The sequence below is a fragment of the Bufo bufo genome, chromosome 2 (assembly GCF_905171765.1).
Source record: "Bufo bufo chromosome 2, aBufBuf1.1, whole genome shotgun sequence".
Lineage (NCBI taxonomy): Eukaryota > Metazoa > Chordata > Amphibia > Anura > Bufonidae > Bufo > Bufo bufo.
The window spans coordinates 46,090,141-46,117,498 of NC_053390.1; the positions used below are offsets into that span (position 1 = coordinate 46,090,141).

Sequence of the window (27,358 nt, forward strand, 5' to 3'; positions counted from 1 at the left end):
AGGTTCCTTGCCCCTATACAGGGATCTGGACTTTGCTACAGGGTAACTACCAGGCTGCTACCTCCTGGAGCAGTTGTTGGCTGCTGACTAACAGAGGTGGCACCAGAGGTATAGGCAAAACTTATAGTCATCAACAGACCAAGGTCAGTGCAGGTAGAGTAAATGTAAATCCATGAAACAGTACAAGGTCAGGGCAGGTAGCACAGTGTCAGTATCCAGGAACAGGCAGAAGTCTGTACACGGGCAGACTATCACAAAACAGAACACCTTTGCACAACATCTAGGAACAGGAACCTATTGCTCAGGCACCCTTCCAACTAAAGTACCCTAGGGCACCATAGGCTAGGGAAGATTATGACATGCACTAGACCTTTAAAAGGGTTAGGAGAGAGTGGCCATCAGCCTGCCATAACACACAGGAGATCTCAAGCAGTCAGGACCACCGAAAGAGGGATGCTAGCAGCCCTGGAATGCCGAAGGAGTAGACACATGGACGGGAAGCCAGTAAATAAAGCAGCGGGAAGATACTGGCATGGTTACAGGTTGTTTGGACAGAAAATCTAATTTTACATACCTTATTAGTGAATTTTTAAGTTAATTGTGGGAGGTGGGGTCCTGCTCTGGACCATTATTTATTAGCCATAGTGCAGATTAGCCACAAAGAACATCTCTTGGTCTGGAGGACTTAAAACTATCCATGAATTTCAATGGGAATTGTGTAGTGCTTAATTTCCCCTGCGGGGGCGCTGCAGGGAAATGGAACTGTATGATTCTTCCACAGATAATGGCTGGGGGTCTCAGCAGCAGAACACTGCGATCCACTCATGGTCAAGCCTAACATGAAGGGCTTGTCCAAAGTGAAGAACCCCTTTAAGGAATGTCGGGAATAATATTTCTGAGGAGCATCTAACGATCGATTTTATAGTTTAGTTTCAGCATTTAATCCTTAACCATTAGGTTTTGCGGCTACAGAGACAAAATATTCGCCCAAGTGTCCGCACGCTGGACGCGGTGCCATGGAAATATTACGGATCATTAAAATGATTCTATTACTCAGATTGAATAAGTACAATCTGTTTGAGCAGTTCAGGGTAATGTTGTCATGTCTGGCGTATAAATCATTTCAGTGTCATACAAATAAATAAAACTTTATATACAATGGGATTACTTCTCTATGCGCATTAACCTTCCTGTCGAAAAAGGATGCAAGCGCCCTGGAGCAAGTAAGAAAAATTAATCTGACATCACTGATGATACAGTTGTCCATTAGATTTATTTCAGTAGCGCGATAAGGAGAGAGAGGGAGCTGAGATCGTGCCGAGCAATGTTCTCTATAGAAAGTCATTGCAACAGCGACATCTGAAGGGGGAGAACGGTACTGCACTGTAATCACCACAATCAAAGTGATCTCTATAGTTACTCAATTGAAAAAATAAAATGTAAATTCTTAACATGAAAAAGTAATGATAAAAAAGAAACGTAATATTATTTAAGAATCTAAACAAGCAATATTATTGCTTGGTGGGGGATGGTTAATGGGAATGTATAAAACGAGGGAAAATAAAAAGATAGATAATAGATAGATAGATAATAGATAGATAGATAGATAATAGATAGATAGATAGATAGATAGATAGATAGATAGATATGAGATAGATAGATAGATAGATAGATAATAGATAGATAGATAGATAGATAGATAGATAATAGATAGATATGAGATAGATAGATAGATAGATAGATAGATAGATAGATAGATAGATAGATAGATATGAGATAGATAGATAATAGATAGATAGATAATAGATAGATAGATATGAGATAGATAGATAATAGATAGATAGATAGATAATAGATAGATAGATAATAGATAGATAGATGGATATGAGATAGATAGTTATGAGAAAGAGAGAGAGATGATAGATAGATAGATAGATAGATAGATAGATAATAGATAGTTAATAGATAGATAGATAGATGAGAGAGAGATAGATAGATAGATAGATAGATAGATAGATAATAGATAGATAGATAGATAGATGAGAGATAGATAGATAGATGATAGATAGAAGATAGATAGATAGATGGATATGAGATAGATAGTTATGAGAAAGAGAGAGAGATGATAGATAGATATAAGATAGATAGATAATAGATAGATAATTAGATATATAGATAGATTTTGGCATCTTCTGGCACATGGTGCTCCTTCTTGTTCTCAGCAGGCCCCATGCTGGTTGCTCAGCCGCCCCAGGACTTGCTCCTCGCCGCTCTTTCTTCTGGCAGTCAGGTTGGGTTTGTCAGGGCGCTGACAGGAGGGACCATTTCCATATGTGGCTGTGGGGCCGTCAGCAGTCACAGCGCAGACCGTCATCTGCTTGACAGCTGTAGGGGGGGGGGGGGAGATTGCCTGGTCAATTTATTCCTGCCGCCACAGTGACGCCCCCACTAATATATATGTGGAGCTTCTCACAGGGTAATCGGCCAACAGACCCCAAAGTGGCCAACTGTTAGGCCAACAGCGTGAAAGAAAGCAGATTGCGGGGCTTGGAGGGTGGAGGTGAAGTCAGGCATTGGGTTGTGTGGTTTAGACATGGATGTCCACTGGAGACAAGAAATTCTTCAGGATGTGTCCAACCTCTGAGCGCTTACACATGTGGGGAGTAGTCGTCCTAGAAGGATATTCAACTGTCGACAGACTCAAGTTTTTGTCGGTGCTGTCCATAGAGTCCCTGCTAGTCTACCCCTACCATACTAGTATTATTTTCTACCAGAAGAACTGAATGACAAATCCGGCTCTGCTACATCTGTGCATAAAATACATAGCTCTGTATGGTTCTACATTGCGGAGCTGTAAGTACCCTGTGTGCCGCCAAATGGCACTTCCAGGAGTCGTATTCTCTGCTACAAGTAGAATATTTCTCATGGATTGCCTAGACGTCCGTAAGCCCACAGTGATCGCTGTTACGCCGCCATATGCTCCTTGTGACAGAGACGAGTTTGTCAGAATTGTGCTGCCTACGGTTTTTACTTGGAATTCTCAGTTAATCACGATTTTATTGTTACTTTTTTTTCCCCATTTCCGTTTATTTTCCTGACGTATTTTTTTTTAACGCGATTTTAGGTGCGGTTTCGGCGAACGTTTTAATTCCTGGGCCATTTACAATGGAATTCCGGATGCAGAATGGACAGGACAGTTCTTTTTCTGCGGTGTCGTTTTTAAACCGCAAGAGGGTAAAAAAAATACGCCATATGGTTAAAGGCTCATTCACGACTGTATATTTGTATGCGCATCGTTTCACAATTTTGTGGAACGGACGCAGACCCATTCATTTCAAGGGGGGGGGGGGCGCAAAAAATGGGAACAGCACACGGTGCGTCCGTACATCCGTACTTCCGTTCTGTGGTCCCACAAAAAAAGATGTCACACGTCCTATTCTTTCATTTCTATTATAGAGCTGGCCGTTTTGCGGAACGCAAAAAACGGATATGGTCGCGTGACTGAGCCCTTAGCATGCAGATTCCGCATTAAAATCAATAGAGACGTTCTGCTTGTGTTTTTGGCAAGAATCCGCGCCAAAATACTCCGCGTGACCCTAGCCTGACACTTTTCCTGGTTTGCTCTGTAAACCCAGAGTGATCTGTCTTGTAAGGACCCATAATGCCGCCATATGTGCGAGACCTTACAGAGACGGGTTTGTCGCAGCATTGCCGGTTAACCGACGTCTAAGAGTTATCCCAAGAATGACAAAGTCAGCTCTGCTACATCTGGATACAAAACCCATTGTCCTGTACGCGGTTCTTTCTTCAGCAGGTTCATCAGGGCCATTAGAAAGTGGGAGGATCAGGCGGCAGCCCATGGCTAATCCTTTCTTCTCATAGGAGTGAGTAGAGCCTGCTGGGGCCCCATTATGTGGCTGCTGCTGCTGCTGGAGGAGGCTTCATCTCCACGGAGAGACTTTAGGTAGAGCAGGGAAATCTCAGGCCACAGATGGCTTTGTGAGCGGCAGAGAAGGAGCTCTGCGGAAGATGAGACCTCCTTGCTCCTGGAGATTTACTGAAGGACTTGGAAGGAAGGGTTGATCATTTCTGGTGGAACTTGATGGACTCCCTGGAGGAGAAGGAGATGCTGACCAGCGCTGGAAGCCTCATGTGGAGATGATCTAACCTCACAATCAAGCTGCTCTGGACACCCCTGGTTGGATTTTGGACCTGGTTCCGAGGGATTTATGGCTTCAAACTTTCCATTCATTGACTGTTCACATTGGATTAGACCTCTGCTCCTTGACCTTTGACATGGGATTATAATTCTGTTCCTCACATTAACCCTTCACATGGGATTATAAGGATTATTCTGAATTTTTACATGGGATTCTAATTTCATGCATTGACATCTCACATGGGATTATCATTTTTTATACTGACCCTTCCTATGGGATTATAATCTCTCCCGGTGACCCTTCCACATGTGGTTATAATCTCTCCCGGTGACCCTTCCTAGGGAATTATAATCTCTCCGGGTGACCCTTCCTAGGGAATTATAATCTCTCCGGGTGACCCTTCCTATGGGATTATCCTTCCCCTTTATTCTTGCTGCCTGACGTGTGGACATGGAGCTACAGGTTCTGTGTGGAGCTTTATTCTGGGTGCTGCTGCCCCCTCCTCTCTTAGCAGGTAATGCCCCATCCGATGACTACACTCAGGTTTGCCTTGGCGTCACCCTTTCTGTGATGTGTGGCTGGTAGAGATATAGCAGAGCTGAGTTCGTCGGTGTAGTGCAGCCCATAGTGATCTGTGTTATCTGCAGCTTTCCTTAGGACCATGGCCGGGTCAGGCTACTTCCACATCAGCGTTTTGGCATTCCCAATTGCACCCTAACGGAACGGATGCACCCTGATGGGTTAAACCAAAACCCGAAACGTTTTGGTCCAGTTTCGAGATCCTCTGCCAGATCTCAAAACCGGAAACCAAAGCGCAGATGTGAAAGTTCATTACGACATTGTGTTACTTTTGTAGATTTGCATGGGACTGCAGGGAAAGTAACTGCTCAATGTGAAGGAGCTGAGCGACAAATACTACTCTACTACACCCGTGTCACCCTCCCTTCTGACAGGCTACTTTCACACTTGCGTTGTTAATTCCCGTATTGAGATTCGGCAGAGGATCTCAATACCGGAATTAAACTGATCCGTTTTGATTTTGCACATCAGGACGCGTCCGTTCCGTTAGGATGCGGTTGTGTGAAATCAAAATGGGAAAAAAGTGATCATTCACTAAATACATTGAAAGTCAATGGGTGACGGATAGGGTTTTTTAGGCTCCTAAAAGGACAGATCCGTCACCATTGACTTTCATGGTTTTCAGTGCCGGATCCTTATTTTTTATTTTTTTCAGTTTTTATGACCGGACACAAAACGGAGCGCTGACGGTACGGAGGACATCCTGATGCATCCTGAACGGATCTCCTTCCATTCAGAATGCAGGAGGACTAAATGGGAACGTCCTCTGCCGGAACGCAATACCGGAAAACAACAACGACGCAAGTGTGAAAGTCGCCTAATAGTAACTGCTGTGAAACTGTATGTAGCTCCAGCTATGAGAGGGTTAATCTCTCCCCTCCCCCATCATGAGAAAACAGATGATGCTATCTATTATATATCTATCCTTCTATCTATCTACTTGTACAGCCTGACGTTGGATTAATGGATTGTCATAGGATCTGATGCTTTAAATAATACTTATCAGGGTTATCACAAGTCATCTCCTGTCCTGCAAACAACTAAGGGAGATATTACAGAAAATAGATGGAGATAGATAGATAGATAGATAGATAGATAGATAGATAGATAGATAGATAGATAATAGATAGATAGATAGATAGATAGATAGATAGATAGATAGATAGATGATAATAGATAGATAGATAGATAGATAGATAGATAGATAGATAATAGATAGATAATAGATAGATAGATAGATACATAGATAGATAGATAGATAGATAGATAATAGATAGATAATAGATAGATAATAGATAGATAGATAGATAGATAATAGATAGATAGATAGATAGATAATAGATAGATAGATAGATACATAGATAGATAGATAGATAATAGATAGATAGATAATAGATAGATAGATAGATAGATAGATAATAGATAGATAGATAGATAGATAATAGATAGATAGATAGATACATAGATAGATAGATAGATAATAGATAGATAGATAATAGATAGATAGATAGATAGATAGATAGATAATAGATAGATAGATAGATAGATAATAGATAGATAATAGATAGATAGATAGATAGATAGATAGATAGATAGATAGATAATAGATAGATAATAGATAGATAGATAATAGATAGATAGATAGATAGATAGATAGATAGATAGATAGATATGGGATAGATAGATAGATAGATAATAGATAGATAGATAATAGATAGATAGATAGATAGATAGATAGATAGATAGATAGATAGATAGATAGATATGGGATAGATAGATAGATAGATAGATAATAGATAGATAGATAATAGATAGATAATAGATAGATAATAGATAGATAGATAGATAGATAATGATTGATAGATAGATAGATAATAGATAGATAGATAGATAGATAGATAGATAGATAGATAGATATGGGATAGATAGATAGATAGATAGATAGATAATAGATAGATAGATAATAGATAGATAATAGATAGATAATAGATAGATAGATAGATAGATAGATAATGATTGATAGATAGATAGATAATAGATAGATAGATAGATAGATAGATAGATAGATAGATAGATAGATAGATAGATAGACAGATTTTCGGACAGTCTGGTCTAAGTTTACGTTCTCTGTTAGAATAGTAAACCTCCGGCTATAGGTGCAGCAGGGATAACTTTGTGAATGTAGCAGAGCTGTGTGAGTTAGAGATGAGTGCTGCACCTGCAGTCCATGTAGCCATATGTGTCTGGCGGTATATAACGTCTCCTCTATACGATGCGTGGGATGAGACGAGGGATCTGTTCGGGGTCAAGTCCTCAATAGACGAGTTAACAGTTTGTGCGGCGGCGGCGGTGGCAGACGCGGGGTGTGATCCAGCATAAAGCCATGTCTAATGACTGTTTATCTCCTCGCACTTCTCCTGCATTTGTAAATATTTGGGAATGTTTCCGACACCAGGCGGGTCTGTTTGTCCGGGGGGCCAGGTGGTGTAGTGCGGAGCGCGCCAATTACCCTTCCCCAAATTACTCTGTAATGTGCCCAGATCATACAGAAGGGATTTCAGCCAGACATTGTAACAACATGAAGACTTCTAGTAGACCTTCCAATGAATCTAAAATCACCCCCCCCCCCCCCCCCCCCTGCTCCTCCTCCTCCTTCCCAGCCTGGATCCTCTCTGAGATCGGCCTGGGGCTCAGAACTACCTAGGGTGTGCCCTGCTGTGGACGTACTTACCTCTCTTTTACTAGACCAGGCAACAGCTGTTCTGAAACTACAACTCCCAGAATCCTCCTTTCACTTCTATGGGAGTTACAAGAACAGCTGAGCACAGTGTGCATGCTGGGAGTTGTAGTTCCACAGGTGGCTGACCCCTGTACTAGACCTAGGACTCTATAGGAGCGGTGTCCCCAGACCTGAGAAGAAGTGACATGTGTTTTTGAATGGAGGTGACTGGGCGACCAACGCTATTTCTTCATAGTCTTCAAGATGGCGGTCCCTGACAAAACCGCTTTAGCAGAGGCCCGTGAAATACTGCGCAGACTAAGGCCTCTTGCACACGACCGCATGTATTTTGTGGTCTGCAAAAAAAGGATCCACAAAAATACAGATGACGTCCGCGTGCATTATATATTTTGCGGAACGGGACAGCTGGCCCCTAATAGAACAGTCCTATCCTTGTCCGTAAGGGTCCATTCACGATGTGCAGCCCGGATCCAGACCCCTACTTCCTGGTCCGCATTTCCGTTCCCGAAAAAAAACAACATGCCCTATTCTTGTCCGCAATAGGCATATTCTATTAGTGCCGGCGATGTGCGGTCCGCAAAATGCGTAACGCACATTGCCGGTGTCCTTGTTTAGCGCAAAACACACACGGATGTGGGAACGGACCCTGATGCGGACAATAATAGGACACGTTCAATATTTTTTGCAGAACGGAAATACATACGGAAACAGAATGCACGCAGAGTAACTTCAGTTTTTTTTTTTTGCGGACCCATTGAAATCAATGGTTCCGTATACAGTCCACAAGAAAAACGTTTGTGTGCATGAGCTCTAAGACGGAGCTCACATGACCGCTTAGCTTTCCGTTTCTCTGATCCGTCAGAAGAACAGAGAAAAGTAAAAACAGGTTCCTGTAAAAAAACGAATCCTGTTGCATCAGTTGTCATCCGTTTGAGCCATTTTCGTCTGAGATCCTTTTTATTTTTACGGAAAAAAAGTACTGCATTCAGTACTTTGTTTTCTGTCTAAAAAAATGGAAATGGCTCAAACGGAAAACAAAGTACTGAATGCAGTACTTTTTTTCCGCAAAAAAAAAAAAAACATGAATCTCAGACGGAAATGGCTCAAACAAATGACAACTGATGCAACAGGATCCGTTTTTTTTTTTTTTTTTTTTTTACAGGAACCTGTTTTTACTTTTCTCTCTTCTTCTGACGGATCAGAAGAACGGAAAGCTAAACGGTCATGTGAACTCAGCCTAAGGGTACATTCACAAGTCCATATGTGTTTTGCGGATCCGCAAAACACGGACACCGGCAATATGCGTTCCGCATTTTGCGGACCGCACATCGCCGGCACTCTCATAGAAAATGTGGACATGATTCGGACATGTTCTGTTTTTTTTTGCAGAACGGAAGTGCGGATCCGCAAATGCGGATGCGGACAGAACATTCCGGCCCCATTGAAAAAATGAATGGGTCCGCACCTGTTCCGCAAAATTGCGGAACGGATGCAGACCCATTTTGCCGGACGTGTGAATGGACCCTAAGACAACAGGATCGTCAGTGTTATTATGGGGGTGAGGGGAGCGGTCTCTTGGGTTTTAGGACTGGCGGTGTGTCCTCGGATAGGCCATCAACGTAGATTATTGTAGTTTACGTACATAATGCCCGATTCCGCAGGCCAGACGGATTTCCGATGAGTCTGGGGCGCGCATTGACTCACACGTTCAGGATTTTTCAGGAATTAGAAATTAAAGGGATTGTCCAGGCTAAGCAAAACATGGCTGCCTTATTGCACAAGCGGCTCCAACCCTGTCCATGGGTTGTGTCTGGTGCTGCATCTCTTAAAGTGAATGGGGCTGAGCTGTAATACCGCACGTAGCCTGCGGACATGGGGGGCGGGTGCTATTTTTGGAAGAAAGCAGCCATCTTTTTCTAGTCCTGGACAAGATTCCTACTGATCAGCAGAACAAAAGGGCCACAGTGCTCGCTGTGGCTGAGACCGGTACTGCAGCTCAGACACCAAACTGATAAATCTGTGCGGAGTATAAAAGTAATGACGCTGCATCCGTAGACTCCTCTAATCATATACCGATTACCTGTCCGGAGAGTAGATCATCAGTGATCAAAACTGGAAAAACCCTTTAAGAAAAAGAATTAAATTCTAGGAGCACAAAGTCACCATTTTGAATTCTATAGAGAAGTCACTTTAGTCCCCCAGTCCCCCGAAATCTATAGTATGCACAGACTCGTCCTTGGTATGTATGTTATTCCCATAGGGGAACCCTTGTGCCTTCTGCACCTTCCTGTATGAATGCATCAGGGGAAGGAGTTATCCCATAATTCAGGTAAAAACTGAAAACCAGACATCATACAGAACATGACAACCTCTAACAAAGCGAGAACCAGCCCTGCACCTCACATGGATCCAGAGATCTCCTCATTCATTGCTCTGCTAGATCAGGCTGGCAGCTCGGGAGATGTGCACTTTCTCAAGGGGCGCGTCCTTTCTGCCGCAGCTGGTGGCCGTCGAAAGATGGAACTGAGCATGTGCGTCCACCTCAGTGAGCAGGACAGAGAAATTTGAAAAATAGCAAACAGCAGGTGGCGCTGCACAGAGAGATTTTAGTTAAATTAGTAAATAAAAATACATTTCTAATTACATTCTTAATTTTTCATCCTCTAAGGCCTCATGCACACGACCGTTGTTTCGATCCGCATCCGAGCCCCAGTTTTTGCGGCGCGGGTGCGGACCCATTCATTTCAATGGGGCCGCAAAAGATGCGGACAACACTCCGAGTGCTGTCCGCATCCGTTGCTCCGTTCCGTGGCCCCGCCCAAAAAATATAACAGGTCCTATTCTTGTCCGTTTTGCAGGCATTTCTACAATGGGCCGCCCGTTCCGTTCCGCAAATTGCGGAGGGCACACTCGGGCGGCATCCGTGTTTTGCGGATCCGCAATTTGCGGACCTCAAAAAACGGAACGGTCGTGTGCATGAGGCCTAAGGGTTTCCATTCATTTCAGAGAAAGGAGACATTGGACATTCCTCCTTTAAAGGGGTGGTCTCCCTTCAGCAAGTGGCATTTACCATGTAGAGAAGGTTAATACCAGGCACTTACTAATGTATTGTGATTGTCCATATTGCCTCCTTTGCTGGCTGGATTAATGTTTCCATACATTAGTTGTTTCCATGGTTACGACCACCCTGAAACCCACCCGTGGCGGTCGTGCTTGCACACTGTAGGAAAAAGTGCTGGACTCTGCTCATTCCATAGTCCCAGCCAGGGCTTTTTTTTCCTATAATGTGGAAGCACGACCACTGTTGCTGAGTTTCAGGGTGGTCGTAACCATGGAAACAACAACTAGTGTATAATCCGATGGAAAAATGAATCAAGCCAGCCAAGGAGGCAATATGGATACATCACAATGCATTAGTGAGTCTCAACTAGGTGAGAGCAGCCCCTTAGGGTCCATTCACACGTCCGCAAAATGGGTCCGCAAATTTTGCGGAACGGTAGCAGACCCATTCATTTTCAATGGGGCCGGAATGTGCTGTCCGCATCCGCATTTGCGGATCCGCACTTCCGCATCAGTGCTTCCGTTTCTGCAAAAAAATAGAACAGGTCCTTTTCTTGGCCGCAATTGCGGACAAGATTAGGAATTTTCTATTATAGTGCCGGCAAATCGCGGAATGCACATTGCCGGTGTCCGTGTTTTGCGGATCCGCAAAAAACTTATGGACGTGTGAATGGACCCTTTAAAGCGTGTCCATCTATTTCAGGGGAAGCAGACATCAGGCTGGAGGAAAGGAAACTTTTTTTCTCTAAAGATTTCCATTCATTTCGGTGAAACGCAGGGTCAGGCAGGAGACGTCTGCATTCATTACTGGACCTATAACCAAAAAGCTTTTACTTCTATAACAACTGAACAAGTAACTGAAGTTATAAATGTTACATTTTCTTTGAAAAGAAAAAGGAAACTACTATTTTTTTGGTATTTTTTTTATTTGAACATTGTGATGAATAATTCAAAAAATGCTATTTGCCTGCTTTAAAAAATGTGAACATTTCCCGTAGAAGAAGAGACTATGCGGCCGAAAAGTCTTCCTAAGAAGCCGCGCTCTATTTTCCTCCTGACCCTTTAAATCAAACTGAAGTCGGACAATGAAATGAGGCGCACAATGCGAAGAGTGGATGCACTGTTATGATAGAAGGGGACCTGTCAGCGGTATCTGAGCGCGCTTCCACGCTATGTTCCGTATTCGCCATTGTTCAGACTGACTCGCTGCCGTTTTGTGCATTGAAAACATTTCCCTGCTTTGCAAAAAAAAAAAAAAGTCTTTGCTTGGTGTTTTTGAATAGCAATGAAAAGGAGCAAATAATACTAAACCCTATAATATAATGCAGGGATGCCTAACCTGCGGCTCTCCAGCTGTCGCAAAACTACAACTCCCAGCATGCCTGGACAGCCTGCAACAGGGCATGGTGGGAGTTGTAGTTTTACAACAGCTGGAGGGTCGCAGGTTGAGCATCACTGGTTCAATATGCAAAATCCTTATTGATTCAAATCAGGTGTGCATACTTGATAATGACCACTAGATGGCAGTGCAGGGAGAGCATCCGCTTCTTACTAGGTGTTGCTGGTTTTGCGAGTAATTTGTAGACTACGTTGGGCAGGAAGCCTAGAGATGTAGCAGAGCTGGTATTTAGTATTTGTGCACTGTACTAATGTGGATAGTTTAAACGAATGAGCTTAAAGGGGACGTACGAAACCTGCTTTCTCCCAGAAACAGCGCCCCAACTGTTTGTGGGTTGTTTCTGATATTGCAGCTCAGCTCCTCTGAAGTAAATGAAGCCAAGCTACAATAGCAGACGCAGCGCTGTGTGTACTGTGGCATACTGAAAATGACCACGGCATAAACCACATGTGAACATATCCTCTACAGAGGCAAAAGGAGCCCCTGAAGCCCCATGCTGTGGAGACATAGTGCTGCCATATGATGCTTATGTACAGTATAGCGTACGGATGAAAAATTAAGAAGGAATAGAGAACGCAGTAGGTTTGAAGCCATATGGCGGCACAGTGTGATTCATCTAATCAAAGGTTGTATGGCGCTATAACATTTTTTGTATTGTTTCTTTTAGGGTACTTTCACACTAGCGTTTTTCTTTTCCGGCGCTGAGTTCCGTCCTTGGGGCTCAAATCCGGAAAAGAACTGATCAGTTTTATCCTAATGCATTCTGAATGGAGAGCAATCCGTTCAGGATGCATCAGGATGTCTTCAGTTCAGTCTTTTTGACTGATCAGGCTTTTCAGAAAACCGTAGCATGTTGTATTTTTTACCTCCGGCCAAAAATCCGGAACGCTTTGACTTATCGCCGGATCCGGCATTCTTCCCCCTTGACTTGCATTAATGCCGAATCCGGCGCCGTGTGTTCCGTCAAACCGGATCCGGCTTTTGCATGTTAAACCCGAGAAATGTGCAAAAAAAGTTAAAGTCCATAAATGGCGGATCCTTTTTTTTCCAATGCATTTTTTCATTGTGATCAGAATCCTGATCAGGATTCAAATGTAAACCGTTTTCACACGTTTTTCCGGATCCGGCGGGCAGTTCCGGCGACGGAATTGCCCCGCCGGATTCAAACAACGCTAGTGTGAAAGTAGCCTTAGTTTTTATTTTTTTAATTTAGTTTTCTATTGTAGTCTTGTTTGTATTGTTTATGTTTTTATGTATTTTTTTAACTCTTTATTTAGTTTTCTTTGTGTTATTGATTTATTGTTTTTTTAGAGTTTTATTTTTTTATTTTGTTTATTTAGAGTTTTATTTTTTTATATTATTGTTTTATTTAGGTTTTTTATTTAATTTTTAAATTTTATTATTTTTATATTATGGTTTTTATTGCTTATTTTGGTTTTTTATTTATTTTTTCTATATTATAGTTTTTTTATTTGCTTTTTATATTATAGTTTTTATTTTATTATTTTTCTATTATGGTTTTTATTGTTTGTTTTTGTTATTTATCCCTTTACTTTATTTTTATTTTATACGTCCAGTCGTCATGTCTCGATTTATGCATTTTTTAACCCCCCCCCCCAAGTTCCTGGCCCTGGTAAATCCTATCTCATCTGTTCCAGCCTGAGGCGGCGGAGTTCTCTGTAGTCATTGTTCAGGCCGAGGACATGGATTTAAACTTCTGAGGGAAGCCTGTTATTATGGCTGGCAGCCTGTGTTTCCCCCTATAGACAGGCCTGTGTTTTAGACGGCTCCATACTAATTTACAGCTTAACTCCTTGCACCTCCTCTTAACCCATCTGCTGCAGAAAAGAGATGATGCTTGTCGCAGCACCTGAGTCAGGGCCCTCAGCTGAGTCCCCGCCATTGTTCTCCAAGATAATGCGCTTCTTGGGTGCTGCGCTTTTCAATGAGCCCCTCATTGTCTCATGCCTTGGGTTATGAGAGGCGCTGCGGTGCCACATGCCCTTTGTCTCCGTTTATGTATGTGATGCCCGAATCCGCAGGCCAGATGGATTTCCGATGCGTTGACTTCTTACATGCTTGCTCACGCGTTTAGGATTTTGCCTAGTCAATCAGGAATTAGAAATGAAAGGGATTGTCCAGGCTACGCAAAACATGGCTGCCGTATTGCGCAAGCAGCTCTAATCCTGTCCATGCGCTGCATCTGATCTCCATTGATGTGAATGGCGCTGAGCTGTAATACCGCACACAGTCCGTAGACAGGGGAGAAAGCAGCCATCTTTTTCTAGTCCCGGAGAACCCCTTTTAAAAGTGCAGTGGAGATGAGCTTGTCAGTAGTAGACAGGCTCCAACTTGAGATGAGGTAGCAGTGCTGAATTTGTCATACAGATGTGATGCAGTTGGGTCTCATGCAAGAGGGCATTGGATTTGTGGTTCCCTCTGTTGACGCCCCCTCTATATAGGATAGGCTCACACAGTGTATATTGACGACCCCCCAAATCACCGACATATGGTTCCCTAGATCTAGTGCTGCCATCCCCGCGTCGCTAAGGCATGCAGCTCAGTTTCACAGATGTAGCAGAGCTAAGCTTGTCAGATACTGCAGAGTTTCCTATCGGACCAGCTTTAGGCCCCGTCCACTTTTCCGTTTTTCACTCACGTGTGCTGTCCACGTTTTCCACGGACAGCGAACGTACCCAATGCTTTGAATCTGTCTGTTCCCACTTCAGAATTTTTTTTTACTGGTCAGTAAAAAAAATCACGGAGACGTGCACCACTTTGATCCGTGAAGCACGCCCATAGAAGTCTACGGGTCCGTGAAAATCCGCATTGCGCCCGTTTTTCACTGAAGACTGATTTTTGGAAATTCATTTTCAGCTGAGCAACGTCCATGAATTACGGATGACACGCGGATGATAAAAACGGACTCACGGACCAACCACGGATCCTTCATGGAAATCTTCACGGAGGAAACACGTACGCATTTTTTCACGGACGTGTCACTGACACAGAAATGTGGACTTAGCTGCCCCTTCCACATAGTATACGGCCATATAGTTTATGCATGGATAATACCATCTGGTGGCGCTCCCCTCCATATGGCAGAGGGTCATACAGCGTATAAGTTACCATGCCATACAATAGAAGCGCCATATACGATGGAGACGGAATATCCGCGCCACATACTGGTCAAATAACACTGCTATATAGCTGCCAAAAAATGCTACACAGCACAATAATTAGACAGGTGGTTGACTGGATCATTTCTGGTACAAATCACCCGCTCACCACATCAATTGTCAATCATAGTCCTTTCAACAAGTGTTTAGATCATTAAGATGTAGCAGAGCTGTATTTGCCGTTTAGCTCTTTTGAGGCTGCCTTACTTTTACATGATGATAATGTTGATCGGCGCGAAGCCGCTATTGAGAAATTGTGCAATCTTCATAAATTGTGCCAACTGGCGACTCAGCTCTGCTACACCTGTGTACTGCAAACCAGCCACTAGTCCCTATGTACAGCAATGGCAGCAGCGTTTCCAGGGATCTGCAGTAACCAGATGACGGCACATCTGCAGGACGAGGAAACGTTTAAACAATTGCTCCTGAATAATTGTGAGGAAACTAAAGATAGAAAGTCCTGAAGACGCCGCGTAATAATCTTATCCTCCAGGATTATCCATCACCTGTGAGGCCCGAGGCGGATACAGGATTGTGAGAGACTGCGGGGGATGGGAGCACTGGGAATGACAGGGGCTTTCATCTGGTTTACATGCGGGATGCTCAGAGCGAGGCCCTCTAGTGGCTGGAGAAAAGGATGACACGATCTATCTCCTATCTATCTATCTATCAATCTCATATCTATCTATTATCTATCTATCTATCTATCTATCTATCTATCTATCTATTATCTATCTATCTATCTATCTATCTATTATCTATTATCTATCTATCTATCTATCTCCTATCTATCTATCTATCTATCTATTATCTATTATCTATCTATCTATCTATCTATCTATCTATCTAATATCTATCTATCTATCTCATATCTATCTATTATCTATCTATCTATCTATCTATCTATCTATCTATCTATCTATCTATCTATCTATCTATCTAATATCTATCTATCTATCTCATATCTATCTATTATCTATCTATCTATCTATCTATCTATCTATCTATCTATCTATCTATCTATCTATCTATCTATCTATCTATCTATCTATCTATCTATTATCTATCTCATATCTATCTATATATTATCTATCTATCTATCTATCTATCTATCTATCTATCTATCTATCTCCTATCTATCTATCTATCTATCTATCTATCTATCTATCTATCTCATATCTATCTATCTATCTATCTATCTATCTATCTATCTATCTATCTATCTATCTATCTATCTGTCTATCTATCTATTATCTATCTCATATCTATCTCATATCTATCTATCTATCTATCTATCTATCTATCTATCTATCGATCTATCTATAGTGGGGACTCGCTCTGGTAGGCAGGGTAAGCGGACGCAGTATAGAGGCAACAACAACACATAAGGCAAAAGTAAAACACCACTTTGCAGTCTTGGTGTTAGTTCACACAATGGAAAGTCCACAGAACAAAAATCTACTTGTTGGCAGTTTTATCTCCAGTGGCCCACAGCAGGCTTCATGCGGCTCTCAGCCCTCCAGCGCGGCACAAAGCCTCAGATCCCAAACAGAGAGACCCAGCTGCCTATTTAAGGACAGCCAGGCACATAAACTCCGGTCCGGTATTTAACCTTACCTGGCTGGAAACCAGCCCAGCCGCACATGTTGGGAGGAAAATTTCTGCCTTGCCAGACACAACCCCTCACTGTGTCACATACCCACCTTTGTTTAACCATGAGGGGGTGAACACACGCCAGACAGTGTACCCGGGACAGGGCATACGCGTTTCCCTGTAACCAGCCTGCCCTGTGATTTCCACTGAAAACTTAAAGTTTTGTAAGGACAGAAACCATCGGGTGACCCGAGCATTTCTGTCCTTGGCCTGGCTTATCCACTTTTTGACTCCTCAATGACGTCCAGCTGCAACATTAGCTGCACCTCCTCCGATATGGCTTGTCGCCGAGCCTCGGACACCCGGTATGGTTTTAACCGGACTTTTGCCTGAGGCTCAGTGATAATGTCATGCTGGATTATGGACGTGCGTCCAGGGAGGTCCAAGAACACAACCGTGTCTCGACTACCGAACTCCCTGGCCTCCTGAGTCTGTTTAGAGGAGAGGCTGTCAGCAATTTTTACTGTGGCAGCCACCCCTCTTGCATCAGACAGAGGGGCTGGTACCTCTTCTCCTAGAAAACCCGGCAGCTGGCTGTCTTCTGTACAGGTTTCCCAATCTTTCAACGGTTTGAGTAAATTCACATGGTAAACCTGCTCCGGCTTTCACCCCCTGGCTGGTGTACCTTGTAGTTTTCATCTCTCCAATTTTCTCGAGTACCTCGGAGGGCCCCTGCCACCTAGACAGGAACCTACTGTCCATGGTCGGCACCAGAACCAAAACCCGATCACCCGGGTTAAAGATCCGGACCCGAGCCTGCCGATTAAAGACCCGACTCTGGGCTCGCTGAGCTGCCTCCATATGCTCCCTAACAAGAGGCAACACTGTCTCTATCCGATCTTGCATCTGGGTAACGTACTCAATGACACTTTTATGTGGAGTGGGTTGTTGTTCCTACGCCTCTTTGGCCACGTCCAAGAGCCCGTGAGGGTGTCTGCCATATAGCAGTTCCAAGGGTGAGAACCTAGTAGAGGCCTGGGGTACCTCTCGCACTGCGAACATGAGGTAGGGCAGAAGGAGGTCCCAGGCCTTCCCATCTTTAGACCGTCCGTTTGCGGATGATACACGGACGTCCGTAGTTGTTTTATGTGCAGCAACTTACAGAGTTCCCTCATCACCTTGGACAGAACCTCTTTAGGTAGTCCTGCTCGGGAAAACATCTCCATTAACTCCTTAGCTATGAGTTTGTCTGAGGTATGTGGCAGTGGCACCGCCTCCGGGTACTGAGTGGCATAGTCTAGGATGACTAAGATGTGTTGATGCCCTCTGGTGGACTTCGGTACTGGGCCTATGAGGTCCATAGCTTTTCGGTCAAACGGTACCTCGATAATCGGGAGAGGCACTAGGGGACTGCGGAAATGTGGCTGGGGGCTAGTTATCTGGCAGGTCGGGCAAGACTTACAAAACTCTTCCACCTCTCTGAATATGCTGGGCCAGTAAAACCGCTGTAGAATCCGATCCTGAGTTTTCTACCTGCCTTCCAAGACAAAACCTTTCGCTGTGTCACACTATCTATCCTTCTATCTATCTATCTATCTATCTATCTATCTATCTATCTATCTATCTATCTATCCTTTCTATCTATGACTGTGCCTGTATAAGTTAGTACATACAGCATAAGACCTTGTTCACACTTTGAGGATCCACTAGCATTCTGCCAGCAGTGTACATTATCTACAAACTCCATGGCCCAGCAAAAGTCCGTACCATGTGAGCATATTCTACCGCTATCCATCTTGCTGCCCACAGATGCCATAAAGAGGCCCTCACCTTATGCATCTCTATACAATTCCTTGTTGAGTGCAGTGAGCTCCCTCTAGTGGTGGCTGGTAAATTTTATTATATTTTTTAAATGTCTATGAGGCCCTGTCGTGTGCCTCATAGACACGGTCTGCCGGTACAGTAAGTAGGCCATTCATCACTTTCTTTACATTCAGTCCTACAGCTACCGGAGGCTGGGCCCTTTTCCAGTTTTCCCTGGGCCCCTATGATTACTTTTGAGCATTAGCCTATTATTCATATTAAAATCCACAGACACAATATTAAGCAGCCGTGTCTGTAGGGCAGTCGTTCTGTGCGCGCCGCACTCCCGTCTTTATATTGCACCCATATATAATGCTCAGTGTCATCGGGTGAGTTCCTTTGTGAATTTAATAAAAGACATTACACTGAGAAAATAAAATATAATCAGCGCGGCGGCATGGCTCTACACGGAGGGCGCCGGCTAATGAAAATCCTTTTTACTAAATCCCAAAAATGAATTTGCATTTTATCCGTGTCTGATTTCTAAGCAGTAAACAATTAGATCGCATTTAATAGGATTACTCTCCCTAATGGCGGATTTTTTTTCTCCCGATTTCTCACTTTTTTTTTTTTTGGTTTGTTTCAATGCCTTCGGCTACATTAAATAGTAAGTTATAATATAATTTATAGTAATTTCTAATTTGTGGCTCTTCAGCTGTTGCAAAACTACAACTCCCAGCAGGCTAGGCAGTCGCATGGTGTCAGGACAGGGTAGGAGTAATTTTACACAGAGTTGAATATTAATATTCCGTCTGTCTGCATTCACCACTAGGGGGAGCTCACTGCACGTGAAATTAGACAGCTTTCCAAGCATGCTGGGAGCTGTAGTTTTTCAACTGCTGGAGAGCCGCAGATGGAGCCTACTAATATAGATTAACCCTTATATAAGATTCTGTCTACCTGCAGACACCGCTAGGGAGAGCTCACTGCATATTGACATATACAGGGGCCAGAGCATGATGGGAGTTGTAGACACTACTGAAGAGACTTCTGACATAGGCCATAAATCAAACAAGTTAGGCCTCATGCACAGGACCATTGTTCTGGTCCGCATCCGAGCCGCAGTTTTTGCGGCTCGGGTGCGGACCCATTCACTTCAATGAGGCCGCAAAAGATGCGGACAGCTCTCCGTGTGCTGTCCGCATCCGTTGCTCTGTTCCGAGGCCCCGCAAAAAAAAAATATATAACATGTCCTATTCTTGTCTGTCTTGCGGACAAGAATAGGCATGTCTACAATGGGCCGCCCGTTCCATTCCGCAAATTGCGGAAAGCACACGGGCAGCTTCTGGTTTTTTTTTGCGGATCCGCGGTCGTGTGCATGAGGCCTAAAGCTGGATTATGGCCTATCTCAAAAGGAAGTTGCTCCATGTGCATTCTGTTTCCGTATGTCCGTATATCTGCATCGCAAAAAAATATTACATGTCCTATTATTGTCCGCATTATGGACAAGGATCGGACTATTAGGGGTCAGCTGTTCCGTTCCGCAAAATACAGAATGAGCACGGATGTCCTCCGTATTTTTTGCGGACCGCAAAATGCATGTGGTCGTGTGCATGAGGCCCTAACTGTGTTGTCCTCTATTATAACTGCTAGGATTTATTAATGAGTTGCCAGCAGTTATCAGCTGAGGGTGTGTCCTTGTACAGTCTGACACTATACAATGCTGCCAGTGTCAGACTGTGCAGGGACACACACCCAACTGGTAACACCCGTCTGGACCTTTAGTGCAAACTGCTGGCAATTCATTTGTAAACTTCTAGCAGGAATAATATAGGAATGGCACAACGTAAAGTGATAAGAATAGATGCTCCCGAATTGTTATTACTTGGGGGGGTAAAGCAGTTACTAAAACAGAGATGTCAGGAGAGGGGACGGGTCCTCTTGTGGACTCCGGACTCCTCTCACCACAGTGGCGCATGGAGTCCCTGTGGTTCATCACTGCATAGATGTGTGCTCCCATAGGGTGCTTCTGTATGAAGATTCAGCGCGCGAAATCTACACGGCGCACGATGCCGTCATCACATCGGCCGGAGTGGTGACGTCTTATGTCACCGTCAACGAGATTTCGTGCGGGATCTTCAAGCAAGATGGCCGAGGCAACCTCTTCGCGATCAAATGGATGAGGTAAGTATGGTGTTAATTTTTTTTTTTTTATATATACCGCCATTTCAGGGATTTGTTATCATGCGGCAGGAGGAAATTTGGTTGGTGGCAAATCAAATTTTTCCTGAAATTCGGAATCGACTTTGATTCGCTCAACGCTCTATGCACAGCTAGAATGAAGAGCTGAATCATGGAAGTTCTCCCCCCCCCCCCCCAACCACAACCCCCACTATTTCATGACATGAAGGAAGCTCCTGCGTCTGGGTGAGATTATTTGACATCTCATCGGTTTATTGATGCGCTCTAGTTCTGCGGTCACTTTCTATATTTAGAGTGTGTGTCCTATATAGACAGCATTGAGTCATCAGCGGGGGTTAGAGCTGGCATCAGTAGTCAGCGGCACGCTGAACTTTGTAGCTAAAGTCAAGCTGCCCCTTTAATTCCTGGAGGCGATGCTGTAGCTTCAGAGTATCTTCGGAATAAACCCTTATTTCATTTTGTTAAAATGAGTGCAGTGAATACATCGATATCTTGCTTCTCAGTGGAAACCATCAGCAAGCAGCTTCTAATGGATCTATATATATATATCTGCACAAAGGTTCAGTTTTATGCCCTGGACCTTTATCTATATACCATGGCCAAAGCAAAGTGGCTTGGTAGTGCACCCCCCGACTCAATTGCGATCCCCCCTGTAGATATGCCCGGGTAGCTTCTGCCCTAGCTGTACCCCTGTGTATTTTATAATAGTCCGGGCATAACCAGTCTCATGGACATCCTTAGGCCTCTTTCACACGGGCGTCGCAGTGATGGACCATGTGATGAGCGCAGTGATGTCACCAAAGGTCCTTTTCCTCCAAGGTCATCAAAGAAGAAAAAAGAAAACGAGCCGGGCTGCGCAAACAACTGGATGAGGTGAGTTTAATTATTTGTTTATTTTAACCCCTCCAGCGCTAGTTTACTATGCATTCTGTATTCAGAATGCTATTATTTTCTTTTATAACCATGTTATAAGGGAAAATATTAAAATCTACAGAACACCGATCCCAAGCCCGAACTTCAGTGAAGAAGTCCGGGTTCGCGTCTGGGTACCACATTCAGTTTTTTCTCACGCACATGCAAAATGCGTTGCACTCGCGCGGGAAAAAAACTGAAGAACGCAACACAATCGCATACATTACTCACCCCACCCGCAGGCACAGACATTACATGCATCACAGTTTTTTGCTAGAGTTCCCCTTTAACTGCTACCTCACTGTCAGAAATGCAGCAAGTCCAAGTGTATACGACTAGTTCTTATAGGGCTTGGGACAGGGATCAGCAACCTCCGGCTGTTCTGAAACTACAACTCCCAGCATGCTCCATTCACTTCTATGGGAAGTGTGCATGCTGGGAGTTCTTAGTTTCACAGCAGTTGGCGTGATGAAGGTTGCTGACCCCCTACACTAGGATACGTCTTCAGTGTCCTATAGGTACGAGTCCCACCTCTGGGACCCCATCCTGTCTCTAGAAGCAGACAGAGAGCCGCCGCACGTGCGCCGCCCACCCTCCGTCCTCCGCTATGGGAATTCAGAAGATAGCCAGGCACTCGGCTATTTCCGGCAGACCCATAGAGGTCAGTGGACGCACAGGAGCAGCGCGCCCTCCGTTCACCACTAGGAGACTGTAGCTGAGTGCGCCCACTTGGCGATGAATGGAGAGCATGGCACTCATGCACAGTGCGCTCTCCATTCACCTCTAGATGGAAGTGGGGCCCGCACCCAGGGGTGCACCGCCAATGAGGCCAGGTGAGGCGATCGGCCTCAGGCAGCACCAGGTAGGGGCCATGGGCTGAAGGGAAGGGGTTAGGTTAAGAAATTGGCATTGGGGAGGAGCGAGGAGCGCCATTTCAGTTTTCGCCTCAGGCAGCAGAAAGGCTAGGTGCACCCCTGCCCGCACCTACCTGACATTGAGGGCATATCCTAGTGATACGCCACCAACGTCCCTGATGGGAATAACCCCTTCCAGCAGTCACTTGCCTTTACTATATAAGTACGCAGAGCGGCCATATTATTTTTTTTCCTGCTGGCAAAGAACATAAGAATATTTGAAATGCTTTTTCATTCGCAGGTTTGTATTATCATTATACATTTTAAGATGAACCCACCGTCCTCAGCACGAAGAATAAGGCCTAGTTCACACGACCGTATGTATTTTTCTGTGTTTTGCGGTCCGTTTTTCACGGATCCGTGGTTCCGTTTTTTGTTTCCGTTTTGTTTCCGTTTTTCCGTTGGCATATACAGTATACAGTAATTACATAGAAAAAATTGGGCTGGGCATAAAATTTTCAATAGATGGTTCAGCAAAAACGGAACGGATGCGGAAGACATACGGATGCATTTCTGTATGTGTTCCGCTCTTTTTGCGGACCCATTGACTTTAATGGAGCCACGGAACGTGATTTGCAGCCAAATATAGGACATGTTCTATCTTTCAACGGAACGGAAAAATGGAAATACGGAAACGAAATGCATACGGAACACATTCCGTTTTTTTGCGGAACCATTGAAATGAATGGTTCCGTATACGGACCGTATACGGAACACAAAAAAATGGCCCGCACGCTCGCAAAAAAAACGTTCGTGTGAACCAGGCCTAGAGCGATGGCGATAGCTGAAGAGAAATCCTTGAATTCATTCTTAAAGTCACCGGGTTCTAGCTGATGCACATAGAATTTAACGCCTTCCCTCCTGCAGCGTCTGGGGCCTTAGTGACCAAGCAATTAAAAAAAAAAAATAATAATTTTCATCGTCGCCTTCCGAGAATTGTAACTTTTTTATTTTTCTGTCCATGTAGCCGTAGGAGGACTTGTTTTTTGCAGGACAAGTTGTCGTTTTTTAATGGCGTCATTTTGGGGCACACATAACTCACAGATTAAAAACTTTTATTAAGTCTTTCTGAGGGGGATGGGGAAAAAAAAACTCAGAAATACTACATTGTACATTTTGCAACGTTCATTGTTCAGCATAAGGCCCCCCTGCACACGAACGTGTGCGCTCCGTTGCCGTATTGCGGACCCTCAATACACGGGCGCGGTTTCGTGGGCGTTCCGCATCACGGATGCGGACACATTCACTCAAAATGGGTCCGCAAATCCTGAGATGCGGAATGGTGAGGAACGGAAGCACTAACGGAGTGCTTCCCCGTGGGGTTTCGTCCCGTACTTCCGTTCCACAAAAAGATAGAATACGTCCTATCTTTTTTGTGAAACGGCCGGATGGTGGACCCATTAAAGTGAATGGGTCCGCGATCCGCTGCGGCTGCCCCACGGACTGTGTCCGTGCATTGCGGCCCGCATTTTGCGGGCCACAGCACGACCACAGGGCGCACACGTTCGTGTGCAGGGGGCCGAAATCACATGATAACTCCATTCTCTGAGTCATTAGGATTACAGCGACGCCAATTATTTTTTAAGTTTTCCTACTTCTTTTACACAATAAAACCCCTTAAAAAAAATGAAAAAATAATGAAAGCTACATTTTTTTGCATCGCCGCATTCTACGACCCATATCCTTTCTTTGGGGCTATGCAAGGACTTTTTTGCAGGGGTACATAACACTTTTTGATCGCCTTTTCTTTCATTATCCACAGAAAAGCAAAAAACTGCAATATTAGCATTTTTTTATGGCGTTCATAGCATGGGATAAACTGCATGTTAATTGTATAGTGTGGGTAGTTATGGTAGTTTTTTTTCTAAAATAAAACTTTATTTAACTCATTTTTTTTTACCATTTGACTTTGACTTGCGATCCTTTGATCGATCACATAGTACACTGTGCTACTTATGTAGTACAGTGTACTATGTTTTCTGTCAATAGGATACGTACAGGCTTCTCTACACCTTGATAGGGCATACACTGAGGGCAAGATCTGGGGGGGGCCTTCATTCATCCTCCAGCTGCAGTGTATAGACAACGGCACGCCGCCATCTCATTTGCGGGGTGTCGATGCCTGACAGAGAGAGAGCTCCCTCCCTCTCTAAACCACTTAGATACCAGTTAGTGGGTATTGACTGCAGCACCTAAAGGGTTAAACGGCCAGGATCAGCATTTCTGTCATATGAGAGCTGAGCTCCTACTCTAGACGACTGCCTAGAACAGGGACCAGCAACCTTCGGAAACCCCAGCTGCTGTGCAACTACAACTCCCAGCGTGCTCTCTCCACCTGTGTGGGAGTTTAGAGAGCAGCCAAGCAAGTGTGCATGCTGGGAGATGTAGTTTCACCACAGCTGGAGTGCTGACCCCTGGCTTAGAATAAAGCCCACTAATGTCCAACGTAAAAAAAGATGTATTTTAGGGGTTAAACTGGTTGAGTTAAGGAAAACTTAATAAAATGTTTGTAGTTCACCCATTCATTTCTGGATACAGTCCTTATCTTGTACATTACAAATAGGAAAACAATTTTTTAGTATCTTGTTTCTGTGCAAAGATACGAGCATTTGAAGTTACAGGTCCCAACCCTGAGGCTGCACCACTGAGAGAATATGACGAGAACATGTCCCAGTCATATGCAGCGGGCTTGGAAATGTGTAGCCAAAGTAAGTTGTAGATAATGTGTGAGATTCAGCCACAGCCTCTGTACCTGACCAATATTCAGAATAGGAAATGTTGTCAATGGAAACTCTCAGTAGTGCAGCCCCAGGATTTGGGCCTGTAACTTCAAACTATCATATCTCAGCCTGGAAATAAGATATTGAAAAAACGGTTTTCAGATGTTTACTGCACGCCATATGAACTTTCTTCTCCTCCGTGAAAAATTGGGGCTACTTCCAATTGTTATTTTTATGTAATGATATGCAGTTAGTAGGGCTGAATGATAAATGACGGCAGGGTGGCAACCATCTTCGAGCTAAGATCTCCGTGTAATGTGGTAGTCAAAAACCTAAGGGTCTTCTCCGGTAAACCAGATCAATAAGTGACATTCATACATCTCGTCCCCCACCTATTTGCCTTATCTACCGACCTGTAGTGTTTATATTGCTTTTTTTTTTGCTGTGATAACACTGAGATCCTCTTGCTTACCCTGATGGACATGTGAAATGAAAGCACGGTCGTCATTTCATCAACTATCAAGGTAAATTTTCTAGATGAGGTTTCCTGCTGAGAGCCAATTATGTAGAGCGCCAATGGAAGTGAAGCCATTAATTGACTGTCGGTGGAATTCTCCTCTATGACGTTCGCCGGTCTCAATTTACTCCCTATTTTATGCATCTGAAAACCAAGGGTGCGTCTGAGCTTCTATTTTTCTAATTAAGTCTCATAATTGGTGGGAATGGGCCATTTGGGAGCTAATGTTTCTTTGGTGATTACCAGTGAAATGACTAAATGGTATTTATTCGAAGCAGCTGTGAAAATTTCACCAAAATTTCCCTTTTTTCCAATCCCCTTTTGTGTTCAGCCCGGGCCGTTTTACTTTGCCTTTTACGTTTTGTTCATTAAAATTCATACAATGCCATCCAATTAGTAGACAAATACGTTCTGCTCAGGCAAAAAGCGCGAACCGCTTGGTAAAAAGGATACGTAAAAGAGCTCAAGGTGTTTATTAGTTCCCGTTATTAATAATTCACTCTTTGCATTGTGTCTCTCGCATTAAATTAGCGGTAATCATACTGGCAGTTTACGTAGGACGGAGCGAAAAAAATAAAAAAACGAAGCAAACAGCTTGACGCCAAGCCTGAGGGAGGATTTAGATTTAGGAAATTGCGTTGGAGACGATGTTTGTGGATTTTTACAGAATGTATTTGGTTGTAGACGACTTGGAGAAGACGCATCAGCTTAGAGAACGCAGAACCTCCTTGTAGAGCAAAAATTGTAACCCAGATGGTCAGTCAAACACAGGGTGGCACTTACATTAGTAATAGGCACCGCTGTCAAAGTGGCCATGTATTTAAGGGCAAAATCGGCTAGTCCGGCTATTTTCAGGAGGACTAATCTAGGTTCTTATCTGTTTGGGGGGTGCCGACTTGTTCACAACTGATGATGTTGAAGGAAAGAAGGATCAAGCATTTTGAATGTCTACGTCTAATCCTTACTTATCCCGTACAAACAAATTACTCCACTCATTGGCACACTTGGCCGACCATGCATGTTTGCTGGAGGGGCGAGGGAGGTCGGTGTAGCTGTCAGCCGAAAGAGCCAACAGCTATTGAAGGTGTATGACCAGACAACTACATGAGCTGAAGCCACCTAGGGATATCACAATGTTAGCAGCAGTAACATCGGTGGTCACAGTGCATGTAGTGCAAACATCAAAGATCTAAGATGTCTGGGCAGGTGGAGGAGAGCAGATCCATGACCCAGCAGCACCAGAACCTGGGCAGTGATGGCTAATCTCCGGCACTTCAGCTGTTGCGAAACTACGACTCCCAGCATGCTCCATTCATTTCTATGCTGTTCTGAGAACAGCCAAGCAAGCGTGCATCTTGGGAGTCGTAGTTTTACCACAGCTGGAGTGCTGGAGGTTAGCCATCACAGGTATAGGGTGTTCATATTAATTTGGAGGGCTGTCAAAGTGACCCACCAAGCTTTGTCCCAAGATATTGGGGGGTGGTATTCTCCCCTAGAAGCAATGCTTTTAGAGGTCACTACCTCTGTACATATGGAGTCAGGTGGAGATATCACTGTAAGAAATTGGAGGCATATGGAGG

At 44.0% G+C, this 27,358-nt stretch overlaps 1 protein-coding gene across 1 annotated transcript in view; it reads left to right on the forward strand.

Annotated features, from left to right (window-relative positions):
• Positions 1-17,949: 17,949 nt before the first annotated feature.
• DCC (DCC netrin 1 receptor) overlaps positions 17,950-27,358 on the forward strand; it is a 507,302-nt gene continuing 497,893 nt past the window's right edge. Inside the window, exons 1-2 of the mRNA XM_040419605.1 lie at positions 17,950-17,964; positions 25,141-25,249. Of these exons, the coding sequence (XP_040275539.1) occupies positions 17,950-17,964; positions 25,141-25,249 (124 nt within the window). The remainder of the gene's footprint in view (positions 17,965-25,140; positions 25,250-27,358) is intronic.